At 40.6% G+C, this 12,479-nt stretch overlaps 1 protein-coding gene across 1 annotated transcript in view; it reads right to left on the minus strand.

Moving 5' to 3' along the window:
- Positions 1-340: 340 nt before the first annotated feature.
- RTN4IP1 (reticulon 4 interacting protein 1) overlaps positions 341-12,479 on the minus strand; it is a 138,703-nt gene continuing 126,564 nt past the window's right edge. The window contains exon 9 of the mRNA XM_053710592.1: positions 341-523. Within this exon, the coding sequence (XP_053566567.1) occupies positions 404-523 (120 nt within the window). The 3' untranslated portion in view covers positions 341-403. The remainder of the gene's footprint in view (positions 524-12,479) is intronic.

The following is a 12,479-nucleotide window of genomic DNA, read 5'->3' on the forward strand; positions in this document are numbered from 1 at the left end:
GATATTACCACAGTATGTTTAACCTGCTAACTGCTGTGTTGGGGCTGCTGGAATGGAAAACAATATATGTAGATATACTGAGAATTTGTTTGTTATGTTTTGTTTGTTATGTAAAACACTATTGAAAGTTTCACAAGCAGATGGCATTTTATGAGGTAGTCATTTGTAATCTTTGCTGCAGCAGTGATTGTGGGCAGTGGGTTAATGGATATAGATGTATATAGCTATAATTTAAGAATTTTCATACAAAATAAATATTGACTTGGTAAATCAATGCAGTTTTATAATGGTGATGGCTTTTTTTGTTTTTTCTTTAAGACTAATAAAAAAAACACACAAATATATACCTACACATTTAATAGTAGGAAAATACATTTCAAAAGAAGTACAAAGATATTTGTATTTATTTACTACTTTCTGTCACCCTTATAACAGTTTTCCCCCTTGCATGTCCTCCTTCAACCTTATTGAAAGCCTTGGGAACTTCTGAAAATGAGAAAACTTCTTCAATGACAGGACGTATCTATATATAAAAAAAAAAGTAAAACAGTCATGACAACAGAATGAAGAACACAAAGAACATGTTTAATATGTGATCAAGTAAAAGCAAAGCAAAAAACATTATTTATGCTTAACTGATACATTTATTTCTTTCATGGTGGTAAGAGCCCACAATCCTAATTCTTGGGATCTAATCTTCTCTACCACTAGGAGGAGGCAAAGACCTCCAAGACCCAAGAGCTCTGTAAAACTCCTCCCACATACCTCAGTCTAACTTATAGCCAAGCAAGTAATGTAAGAAAAACGAATAAGAGCCAAAAAAGGAGGAGGGAAAAAAAGATGTGCTGAAGAAAAAAAATAACCCTAGGAAAAAAACAAGGGTGGGGTCTAGTGGACTTTCACCACCATGAAAGAAATTAAATTATCAGGTAAGCATAAATTATGTTTTCTTTCATACAGGTGGTGAGAATCCACATTCTTTACTCTTGGGAACTAATACCCAAACTGTGGAGTCCACTAGTAATAACATAAAGGTAGGGATTTAAAAACATCTTGTTTCACTGAGAAAATAAATCCACAACCTCTATAAGTTTTCTTTTTTTAAATGCACTTAAAATAAGTAAACAGGTGAAAAATTAAAACTGAGACAACTGCCTGAAGAACATTTCTACCAAAGGCTGCTTCAGAGGAAGCAAAAGCAGCAAAATGGTAGAATTTAGTAAAGGTATGCAAAGAAGACCAAGTAGCTGCCTTGCAAATCTGATCAACATAAGCCTCATTCTTGAAAGCCAAAGAATAGGCAACAGACCTAGTAGAATGAGCAGTAATCTGCTACGGTGGAGGATGACCTGTGAATCAAAAGTTTTAACTAAGAGGCTAAAGAAATAGAAGAGGCCTTCTGACCTTTCCTAAGGCCAGAAAAAAGAATGAACAAACTAGAAGTTTGTCTAAAACCCTTAGTAGCATCAACATATTTTAATGGCCAGACAACATCCAGAAAATGCAAAGATATTTCAGAAGCATTCTTAGGATTAGAACAAAGAAGGAACGACAATTTATTTGCTAATATTGTCTGAAGACATAACCTTAGGACAAAACATTAAATGATGTGCATAAAAAAAGCCTTATACTGATGAAAAATCAAGATAGAGCAGACAACTCAGAAACAATTCTAGCAGAATAAATAGCCAAAATAAACAACACTTTCCAAGAAAGTAGTCTAATGTCCAATTTATGCATAGGTTCAAAAGGAGGAGCCCGCAAAACCCTTAACACTAGGTTAAGATTCCATGGAGGCGAAATAGGCTTGAAAACAGGTTTGATGCGAACCAAAGCCTGAACAAAACAATGAACATCAGGAAGATTAGTAATCTTTCTGTGGAACAAAATTGAAAGCCCTGAACTCTGCCCTTTCAGAGAACTGGCAGATAGGCCCTTATCTAAACCATGCTGCAGAATCCTAGGAATCCAGAAAGAATGCCAGGAAAAACATGATTTATAAACCCAGAAATGCAGGCCTTCCAGATCTTGTTATATATTTTCATAGTAAGAGGCTTATGAGCCTGAATCAGGGTTTCAATCACAGAATCAGAGAAAACCCTAAGTCACAAAACGAAGTGTTCAATTTCCATGCCATCAAGTTTAGAGACTTGAGATCTGGATAGAAAAAAACACCTTGGGACAGAAGGTCTGGCAGTAGAGGAAGAGGCCAAGGAGGGCACAACTGGATATCTGAACCAGATCTGCATACCAAGTCCTGCGAGGTCAAGCTGGGGCAATCAGGATTACAGATGACTTTTCTAGTCTTATCTTGGAAATCACTCTTGAAAGAAGAACCAGGTGTGGAACCAGATAAGCAGGCTGAAATGACCAAGGAACTACTAGAGCCTCCACTAACTCTGCCTGAGGATCCCTGGACCTCGCAAAGTACCTGGCAAGAATTTGTTGTTCAACCGAGAGGCCATCAGATTTATTTCTGGGAGATGCTTGTCCAGAAATGCAAACCTCAGAAACTGGTAATGTTCTCTATGAATTGAAACATGAAGGTAAGCATCCTTTAAATTAATTGTGGAACATTGAAGAGATTTAAATAAAATCACAAAGCAAAGGAACTGGTACAAACACTACTATATTTTCTAGATCTGAGAAAGACTGAAAAAAAGCTTGAGCTTTTACAGGATTCCTTGGAACATTGGACAGAAAAAGCTTCCTCTAGGAGGGCTTGTTCTGAATCCTATTCAATATCCCTGAGAAACAATATTCTGAACCCAGTGATCTGGAACAGACTGAAACCAAGCCTCCTGAAAGAGGCTTAATCTGCCCCCTACCAGAACTTCTGGATCGGGGTTCGCACCTTCACGCAGTTTTGGAAGTAGGGATAGATTTCTTACCCTGCTTTGACTTGTTCCAGTTGGCATTAGGTCTCCAGACTGAACCAGAAGAACCTTGCTTTTTAAACAGAGGATTCAATGTTCTGTTCCTTATTTTGACAAACGTAACGAAAACGATTGGAAGATTTGGATTTCCCTTTTGGCTTTCTGTCTTGAGGAAGAAAAGCCCCTTTGCCTCCAGTAATAGTGGAAATAATATAATCCAAATTAGAACCAAATAACTTCTTTCCCTGAAAGGAAAGACACAATCTAGATTTAGACACCATATCAGCAGACCAGGATTTACGCCACAAAACAGCAGCTATATCAGCAATAGAAATAGCTGGTCTGAGAATATAACCTGCCTGTAAAAATGCCCTTCTATGAAAATATTCTAGCTTTCTGTCTAAAGGGTCCTTAAAATAAGTACTGTCTTCCAAAGGAATACGATTAGCCAGAGTGGAAATGGCCCCATCCACCTTGGTAAACCTAGGTTAGCAGCAGGTAAAGGATATAACTTCTTAAACCTTGCAGAAGGAGTAAAAGACATACCTGGATAAGACCATTCTCTAGCAATCATGTCAGAGACAGCATCAGGCACAGGGAAAACGTCAGGAAGATTAACAACAGTCTGGAGTCAACTGAATTTAAAGGGACAGTACACTGTAAAATAGTTTTTCCATTAATGTATTTTCAGTGACTTGTTATACTAGCTGCAGAGTATAAAATATTTGAGAAATTGCATTTTCGGGTTTATTTGTGTATATGAAGTAGCTGTTTTTGTGCTTTGAAACCACAGCCTATTACAATGGGTTGAGCTTCAGGTAATATCAGATCTCATTATGTTATCACTTTCATGTACACAGACTTGCTTCCTTATCTTATATTTGTCTGGAACACCAAAGCTCAATACATAGAGAGAACAATGGAAAATTATCATTTTATTACTTAACTATCATGCCCCCCACTGAGGGTGTAATCTCTTCTGCTGGCTGTGTTTACTTAGGCTTGTCAATAGCGTATACGCCAGTATCAAAACTTTCAGTATAGGTTGGGAAACCACAAGCTAAATCAGCTATTTCAAATGCTGAAATATGAGTTAAGGAGCTACTTGCAACAAATTTAATACACTCTAGCAGGTAAAAAGGATCATTGGGAATAATTTAAAGGGGAGAAAGTTTTTGGGTGAACTGTCCCTTTAAAAAGGGCCAGTCTACTCCAGAATTTTTATTGTTTAAAAAGATAGATAATCCATTTATTACCCATTCCCTAGTTTTGCATAACTAACACTGTTATATTAAAGGAACAGTCTACAGTAGAATTGTTATTGTTTTAAAAATATAATTTATGCTTACCTGATAAATTCATTTCTCCTGTAGTGTAGTCAGTCCACGGGTCATCCATTACTTATGGGATTATATCTCCTCCCTAACAGGAAGTGCAAGAGGATCACCCAAGCAGAGCTGCTATATAGCTCCTCCCCTCTACGTCATACCCAGTCATTCGACCGAAACCAAACGAGAAAGGAGAAAACTATAGGATGCAGTGGTGACTGGAGTTTAATTTAAAATTTAGACCTGCCGTAAAAACAGGGCGGGCCGTGGACTGACTACACTACAGGAGAAATGAATTTATCAGGTAAGCATAAATTATATTTTCTCCTGTTAAGTGTAGTCAGTCCACGGGTCATCCATTACTTATGGGATACCAATACCAAAGCTAAAAGTACACGGATGACGGGAGGGACAGGCAGGATCTTTACACGGAAGGAACCACTGCCTGTAGAACCTTTCTCCCAAAAACAGCCTCCGAAGAAGCAAAAGTGTCAAATTTGTAAAATTTTGAAAAAGTGTGAAGTGAAGACCAAGTTGCAGCCTTGCAAATCTGTTCAACAGAAGCCTCATTCTTAAAGGCCCAAGTGGAAGCCACAGCTCTAGTAGAATGAGCCGTAATCCTTTCAGGAGGCTGCTGTCCAGCAGTCTCATAGGCTAAACGTATTATGCTACGAAGCCAAAAAGAGAGAGAGGTAGCCGAAGCTTTTTGACCTCTCCTCTGTCCAGAATAAACGACAAACAGGGAAGAAGTTTGACGAAAATCTTTAGTTGCCTGCAAATAAAATTTCAGGGCACGGACGATGTCCAGATTGTGCAGAAGTCGTTCCTTCTTTGAAGAAGGGTTAGGGCACAATGAAGGAACAACAATCTCTTGATTGATATTCTTGTTAGTGACTACCTTAGGTAAGAACCCAGGTTTAGTACGCAGAACTACCTTATCTGAATGAAAAATCAAATAAGGAGAATCACAATGTAAGGCCGATAACTCAGAGACTCTTCGAGCCGAGGAAATAGCCATTAAAAACAGAACTTTCCAAGATAACAGCTTGATATCAATGAAATGAAGGGGTTCAAATGGAACACCTTGCAGAACGTTAAGAACTAAGTTTAAGCTCCACGGCGGAGCAACAGTCTTAAACACAGGCTTAATCCTAGCCAAAGCCTGACAAAAAGCCTGAACGTCTGGAACGTCTGCCAGACGTTTGTGTAAAAGGATAGACAGAGCTGAGATCTGTCCCTTTAACGAACTAGCAGATAAACCCTTTTCTAAACCTTCTTGTAGAAAAGACAATATCCTAGGAATCCTAACCTTACTCCATGAGTAACTCTTGGATTCGCACCAATATAAGTATTTACGCCATATTTTATAGTAAATTTTCCTGGTAACAGGTTTTCAAGCCTGTATTAAGGTATCAATAACTGACTCCGAGAATCCCCGCTTTGATAGAATCAAGCGTTCAATCTCCATGCAGTCAGCCTCAGAGAAATTAGATTTGGATGTTTGAAAGGACCCTGAATCAGAAGGTCCTGTCTCAGAGGCAGAGACCATGGTGGACAGGACGACATGTCCACTAGATCTGCATACCAGGTCCTGCGTGGCCACGCAGGCGCTATTAGAATCATCGATGCTCTCTCCTGTTTGATCCTGGCAATCAATCGAGGAAGCATCGGGAAGGGTGGAAACACATAAGCCATGTTGAAGACCCAAGGAGCTGTCAGAGCATCTATCAGTACCGCTCCCAGGTCCCTGGACCTGGATCCGTAACAAGGAAGCTTGACGTTCTGGCGAGACGCCATGAGATCCAGATCTGGTTTGCCCCAATGATGAAGCAGTTGGGCAAACACCTCCGGATGAAGTTCCCACTCCCCCGGATGAAAAGTCTGGCGACTTAGAAAATCCGCCTCCCAGTTCTCCACGCCTGGGATGTGGATCGCTGACAGGTGGCAAGAGTGAGACTCTGCCCAGCGAATTATCTTTGAGACTTCCATCATCGCTAGGGAACTCCTTGTTCCTCCCTGATGGTTGTTGTAAGCCACAGTCGTGATGTTGTCCGACTGAAACCTGATGAACCTCAGAGTTGCTATCTGAGGCCAAGCCAGAAGAGCATTGAGAACTGCTCTTAATTCCAGAATGTTTATTGGAAGGAGTCTCTCCTCCTGGGTCCATGATCCCTGAGCCTTCAGGGAATTCCAGACTGCGCCCCAACCTAGAACGCTGGCGTCTGTTGTTACAATCGTCCAATCTGGCCTGCGGAAAGGCATCCCCTTGGACAGATGTGGCCGAGAAAGCCACCATAGAAGAGAATCTCTGGTCTCTTGATCCAGATTTAGCAGAGGGGACAAATCTGAGTAATCCCCATTCCACTGACTTAGCATGCACAATTGCAGCGGTCTGAGATGCAGGCGCGCAAAAGGTACTATGTCCATTGCCGCTACCATTAAGCCGATTACCTCCATGCACTGAGCCACTGACGGGTGTTGAATGGAATGAAGGACACGGCAAGCATTTAGAAGTTTTGACAACCTGTCCTCCGTCAGGTAAATTTTCATTTCTACAGAATCTATAAGAGTCCCTAAGAAGGGGACTCTTGTGAGTGGCAATAGAGAACTCTTTTCTACGTTCACCTTCCACCCATGCGACCTTAGAAATGCCAGAACTAACTCTGTATGAGACTTGGCAGTTTGGAAACTTGACGCTTGTATCAGAATGTCGTCTAGGTACGGAGCTACCGCTATGCCTCGCGGTCTTAGTACCGCCAGAAGAGAGCCCAGAACCTTTGTAAAGATTCTTGGAGCCGTAGCTAACCCGAAGGGAAGAGCTACAAACTGGTAATGCCTGTTTAGGAAGGCAAACCTTAGATACCGGTAATGATCCTTGTGAATCGGTATGTGAAGGTAGGCATCCTTTAAATCCACTGTGGTCATGTACTGACCCTCTTGGATCATGGGTAGGATAGTTCGAACAGTTTCCATTTTGAACGATGGAACTCTTAGGAATTTGTTTAGGATCTTTAAGTCCAAGATTGGTCTGAAGGTTCCCTCTTTTTTGGGAACCACAAACAGATTTGAATAAAACCCTTGTCCGTGTTCCGACCGCGGAACTGGGTGGATCACTCCCATTAGTAAGAGGTCTTGTACACAGCGTAGAAACGCCTCTTTCTTTATCTGGTTTGCTGATAACCTTGAAAGATGAAATCTCCCTTGTGGAGGAGAAGCTTTGAAATCCAGAAGATATCCCTGAGATATGATCTCCAACGCCCAGGGATCCTGGACATCTCTTGCCCAAGCCTGGGCGAAAAGAGAAAGTCTGCCCCCCACTAGATCCGTTTCCGGATCGGGGGCCCTCACTTCATGCTGTCTTAGGGGCAGCAGCAGGTTTTCTGGCCTGCTTGCCCTTGTTCCAGGACTGGTTAGGTTTCCAGCCCTGTCTGTAGCGAGCAACAGTTCCTTCCTGTCTTGGAGCGGAGGAAGTTGATGCTGCTCCTGCCTTGAAGTTACGAAAGGCACGAAAATTAGACTGTTTAGCCCTTGGTTTGGCCCTGTCTTGAGGCAGGGCATGGCCCTTACCTCCAGTAATGTCAGCGATAATTTCTTTCAATCCGGGCCCGAATAATGTCTGCCCTTTGAAAGGAATATTAAGCAATTTAGATTTAGAAGTCACATCAGCTGACCAGGATTTAAGCCACAGCGCTCTACGCGCTTGAATGGCGAATCCGGAGTTCTTAGCCGTAAGTTTGGTTAAGTGTACTACGGCATCAGAAATAAATGAATTAGCTAGCTTAAGGACTTTAAGCTTGTTTATAATCTCATCCAATGGAGCTGTGCTAAGGGTCTCTTCCAGAGACTCAAACCAGAATGCCGCCGCAGCCGTGACAGGCGCAATGCATGCAAGGGGTTGTAATATAAAACCTTGCTGAACAAACATTTCTTAAGGTAACCCTCTAACTTGTTATCCATTGGATCTGAAAAAGCACAGCTATCCTCCACCGGGATAGTGGTGCGCTTAGCCAGAGTAGAAACTGCTCCCTCCACCTTAGGGACCGTCTGCCATAAGTCCCGTGTGGTGGCGTCTATTGGAAACATTTTTCTAAATATAGGAGGGGGTGAAAAAGGCACACCGGGTCTATCCCATTCCTTGTTAACAATCTCTGTAAGCCTTTTAGGTATAGGAAAAACGTCAGTACACGCCGGTACCGCAAAATATTTATCCAGCCTACATACTTTCTCTGGAATTGCAACCGTGTTACAATCATTCAGAGCCGCCAATACCTCCCCTAGTAATACACGGAGGTTCTCAAGCTTAAATTTAAAATTTGAAATGTCTGAGTCCAGTTTACTTGGATCAGAGCCGTCACCCACAGAATGAAGCTCTCCGTCCTCATGTTCTGCAAATTGTGACGCAGTATCAGACATGGCTCTATTATTATCAGCGCACTCTGTTCTTACCCCAGAGTGATCGCGTTTACCCCTAAATTCTGGCAATTTAGATAGTACTTCAGTCATAACATTAGCCATGTCTTGCAAAGTGATTTGTATGGGCCGCCCTGATGTACTTGGCGCCACAATATCACGCACCTCCTGAGCGGGAGGCGAAGGTACTGACACGTGAGGAGAGTTAGACGGCATAACTTCCCCCTCGGTGTCTGGTGATAATTTCTTTACATGTAAAGATTGACTTTTATTTAAAGTAACATCAATGCAATTAGTACACAAATTTCTATTGGGCTCCACATTGGCCTTTAAACATAGTGAACAAAGAGATTCATCTGTGTCAGACATGTTTAAACAGACTAGCAATGAGACTAGCAAGCTTGGAAATACTTTTCTAAATAAATTTACAAGCAATATAAAAAACGCTACTGTGCCTTTAAGAAGCACAAAAAGCTGTCACAGTTGAAATAACAATGAACCAAAATAGTTATAGCAACCAATTTTTCACAGTAAATGTATTAAGTTAGCAAAGGATTGCATCCACCAGCAAATGGATGATTAACCCCTTAATACCCAAAAAACGGATAACAATTTAATATTAACGTTTTTATCACAGTCAAAACACACTATCACAGGTCTGCTGTGAGTGATTACCTCCCTCAAAACTAGTTTTGGAGACCCCTGGGCTCTGTAGAGACGTCCTGGATCATGGAGGAAGAAATAGGAAGACTGTGACTAAATTTTTACTGCGCAATAAAGCGCTAAAATAGGCCCCTCCCACTCATATTACAACAGTGGGGAAGCTCAGTAAACTGTTTTTATTCAGAAACAAACGACAGCCATGTGGTAAAAATCATGCCCATAAAGTTTTATCACCAAGTACCTCAGAAAAAACGATTAACATGCCAGTAAACGTTTTAAAAATGAAAGTTATGAAGTGTTATTAATAAGCCTGCTGCTAGTCGCTTTCACTGCAGTGCAGGCTCAAATATTACTTTAATATAGACAGTATTTTCTTAGTGAAATTCCATTCCCCAGAAATACCTCAGAGTATACATACATACATATCAGCCTGATACCAGTCGCTACTACTGCATTTAAGGCTGCACTTACATTACATCGGTATTAGCAGTATTTTCTCAGTCAATTCCATTCCTCAGAAAATAATTTACTGCACATACCTCCTTGCAGGTGGGCCCTGCCTGCTATCCCCTGTTCTGAAGTTACCTCACTCCTCAGAATGGCCGAGAACAGCAAGTGGATCTTAGCTAAGATCATAGACAAACTCAGGTAGATTCTTCTTCTAATGCTGCCTGAGAAAAAACAACACACTCCGGTGCCATTTAAAATAACAAACTTTTGATTGAAGAAATAAAAACTAAGTTTAACACACCACAGTCCTCTCACACGTCCTATCTATTAGTTAGGTGCAAGAGAATGACTGGGTATGACGTAGAGGGGAGGAGCTATATAGCAGCTCTGCTTGGGTGATCCTCTTGCACTTCCTGTTAGGGAGGAGATATAATCCCATAAGTAATGGATGACCCGTGGACTGACTACACTTAACAGGAGAAAGACAGATAATCCCTTTATTACCCATCCCCCAGTTTTGCATAACCAACACTGTTATATCAATACACTTTTTTACCTCTGTGATTACCTTGTATCTAAAAACCTTCTGACAGCCCCCTGATCACATGACTGACTATAAAAAAATCTATTGAGTTGCATTTAGCATTGTGTTGTGCAAACTCTTAAATAACTCCCTGTGCCTGAACACAGTGTTATCTATATGACCCATAGTCTCTTGTTGTTAAAAGCAATTTAAAAAACATGTGATAAGAGGCAGCCCTCAAGGGCTTAGAAATTAGCATATGAGCCTACCTAGGTTTAGTTTCAACTAAGAATAACAAGAAAACAAAGCAAATTTGATAATAAAAGTAAATTGGAAAGTTGATTAAAATTACATCTCCTATCTAAATAATGAAAGTTTAATTTTGACTAAACTGTCCCTTTAATATACATTTTACCTCTGTGATTACCCTGTATCTAAGCCTCTGCAGACTGCCACCTTATTTTAGTTCTTTTGACAGACATGCATTTTAGTCAATCAGTGCTGACTCCTAGGTAACTCCACGTGCGTGAGCAAAATGTTATTAATATGCGACACATGACCTAACACCCTCTAGCTGTGAAAAACTGTCAAAATGCCCTGAGATAAGAGGCGGCATTCAAGGGCTTAGATATTAACATTTGAGCCTACCTAGGTTTAGCTTTCAACAAGAATACCAAGAGAACAAAGAAAATTTGATGATAAAAGTAAATTGGAAAGTTGTTTAAAATTGCATGCCCTATCTGAATCAGGAAAGTTTAATTTTGACTAGACTTTCCCTTTAAACGATTACAAGGTTTTTCATCAAGCTTTAGAAATCTTTAACCTCTAAAGTAATTAGGACCTCTTTTAAAAAAGAACGAATACGTTCAACTTTAAATAAAAAAAGAGGAAGTATCAGGTTCAACTTCAGATGAGGAATCCTCATCCACAGAGGAAACTTCACAGTCTGAAGACATAACAGTATCCCTGGTCTCAGGGCACATAGTACTTGTAGAAGGTAAAATATGAACAGACTTTTTATGCTTGTTTAAAGGTGGGAGAACAGCCAACGCTTCAGAAACTGCAGCCTAGATAAGACTTTTCATGGTAGGAGGCACTACCTCAGCATTAATCTGTAATGAACAAAGTAGGTACATTAGTACCCAAAGAAACAGCATTAGATTGGCCTGATTGCATAAACAAATCTAAACATGAGACACATAAATGAGCTGGAGAAGGCACTTCAGCTTTCTTACAATAAGCACACCTAATAATGGTAGAAAGGTGTTCAGGAGACTCAGTTTCTTGGGTAGATTTAGGGACAGAATCCTGTTGCTCTATTATAGCATATGGCAAAACAATGCAATAAATGCTATTAAACCCCCTAAGAATGCTTATGAGGCATGGAAACCATTCACCCCCTCCTAAGCAGCTTAACAGGAAAAATGCATGCTAAGCCGAGCTGAAAAAACATAACAGAAACAAACATTACATCCGAATGCGCGCCAAACTACTGTCAACTAAGAAGGAGAATATGTGCGCCAAAAACCTGACGTGGGAAACTATAGGAAGACAAAAGTAACATGCGCTAACCCGACATGCAAAAACCTGGCACACGGAAAAACTTCATAGACTAAAGGGATGTTTGCTAGCCTGATAATCCTAAACCTGACTTTAGCAATCCCGACATGCGGAAAACTAAGCGCGCCAAAAAAGCTGCCGTGCGCAAAAGCAAGGGAATAGTGAAAAAGGATCTGTCCCAGGGCCATATATAACAACATATATAGATAAACTTTTTATTTGAAAAAAAGTGCCCATAATATAGCTACATGAGTATCTAAATGCTAAATAAAAAGATACTTACCAATAGACACTCGTCCACTAGCAATCAAGTAGCAGACAGCTAAACCAGTACTGAAACATATCAGCAGAGGTTATGGAATAGGAGTATATTGTAGATTCATAAAGGGAGGCAGAAGACAAGTTTCTGCAACTGATTATAGAGGATTTATGGAAAAATTTCCCATGAGGTGAAACAAACAATCATAAAACATACCCCAAATACATCTCTCTGACAAGAACTGTACTCTGAGGGGAACCCGGGCCTCAATATAGACTGGAACACCTCTCTCTGAAGAATGAAGATGTGCATATGATTCTTCAACCACCTCCAGCGGAGGCAAAGTAAAGACTGAGGTATGTGGGAGGGATTTTATAGAGATCTTGGGGTTTTGTGGTCTTTATCTCCTC

This window comes from Bombina bombina, chromosome 4, assembly GCF_027579735.1.
Source record: "Bombina bombina isolate aBomBom1 chromosome 4, aBomBom1.pri, whole genome shotgun sequence".
Taxonomy (NCBI): domain Eukaryota; kingdom Metazoa; phylum Chordata; class Amphibia; order Anura; family Bombinatoridae; genus Bombina; species Bombina bombina.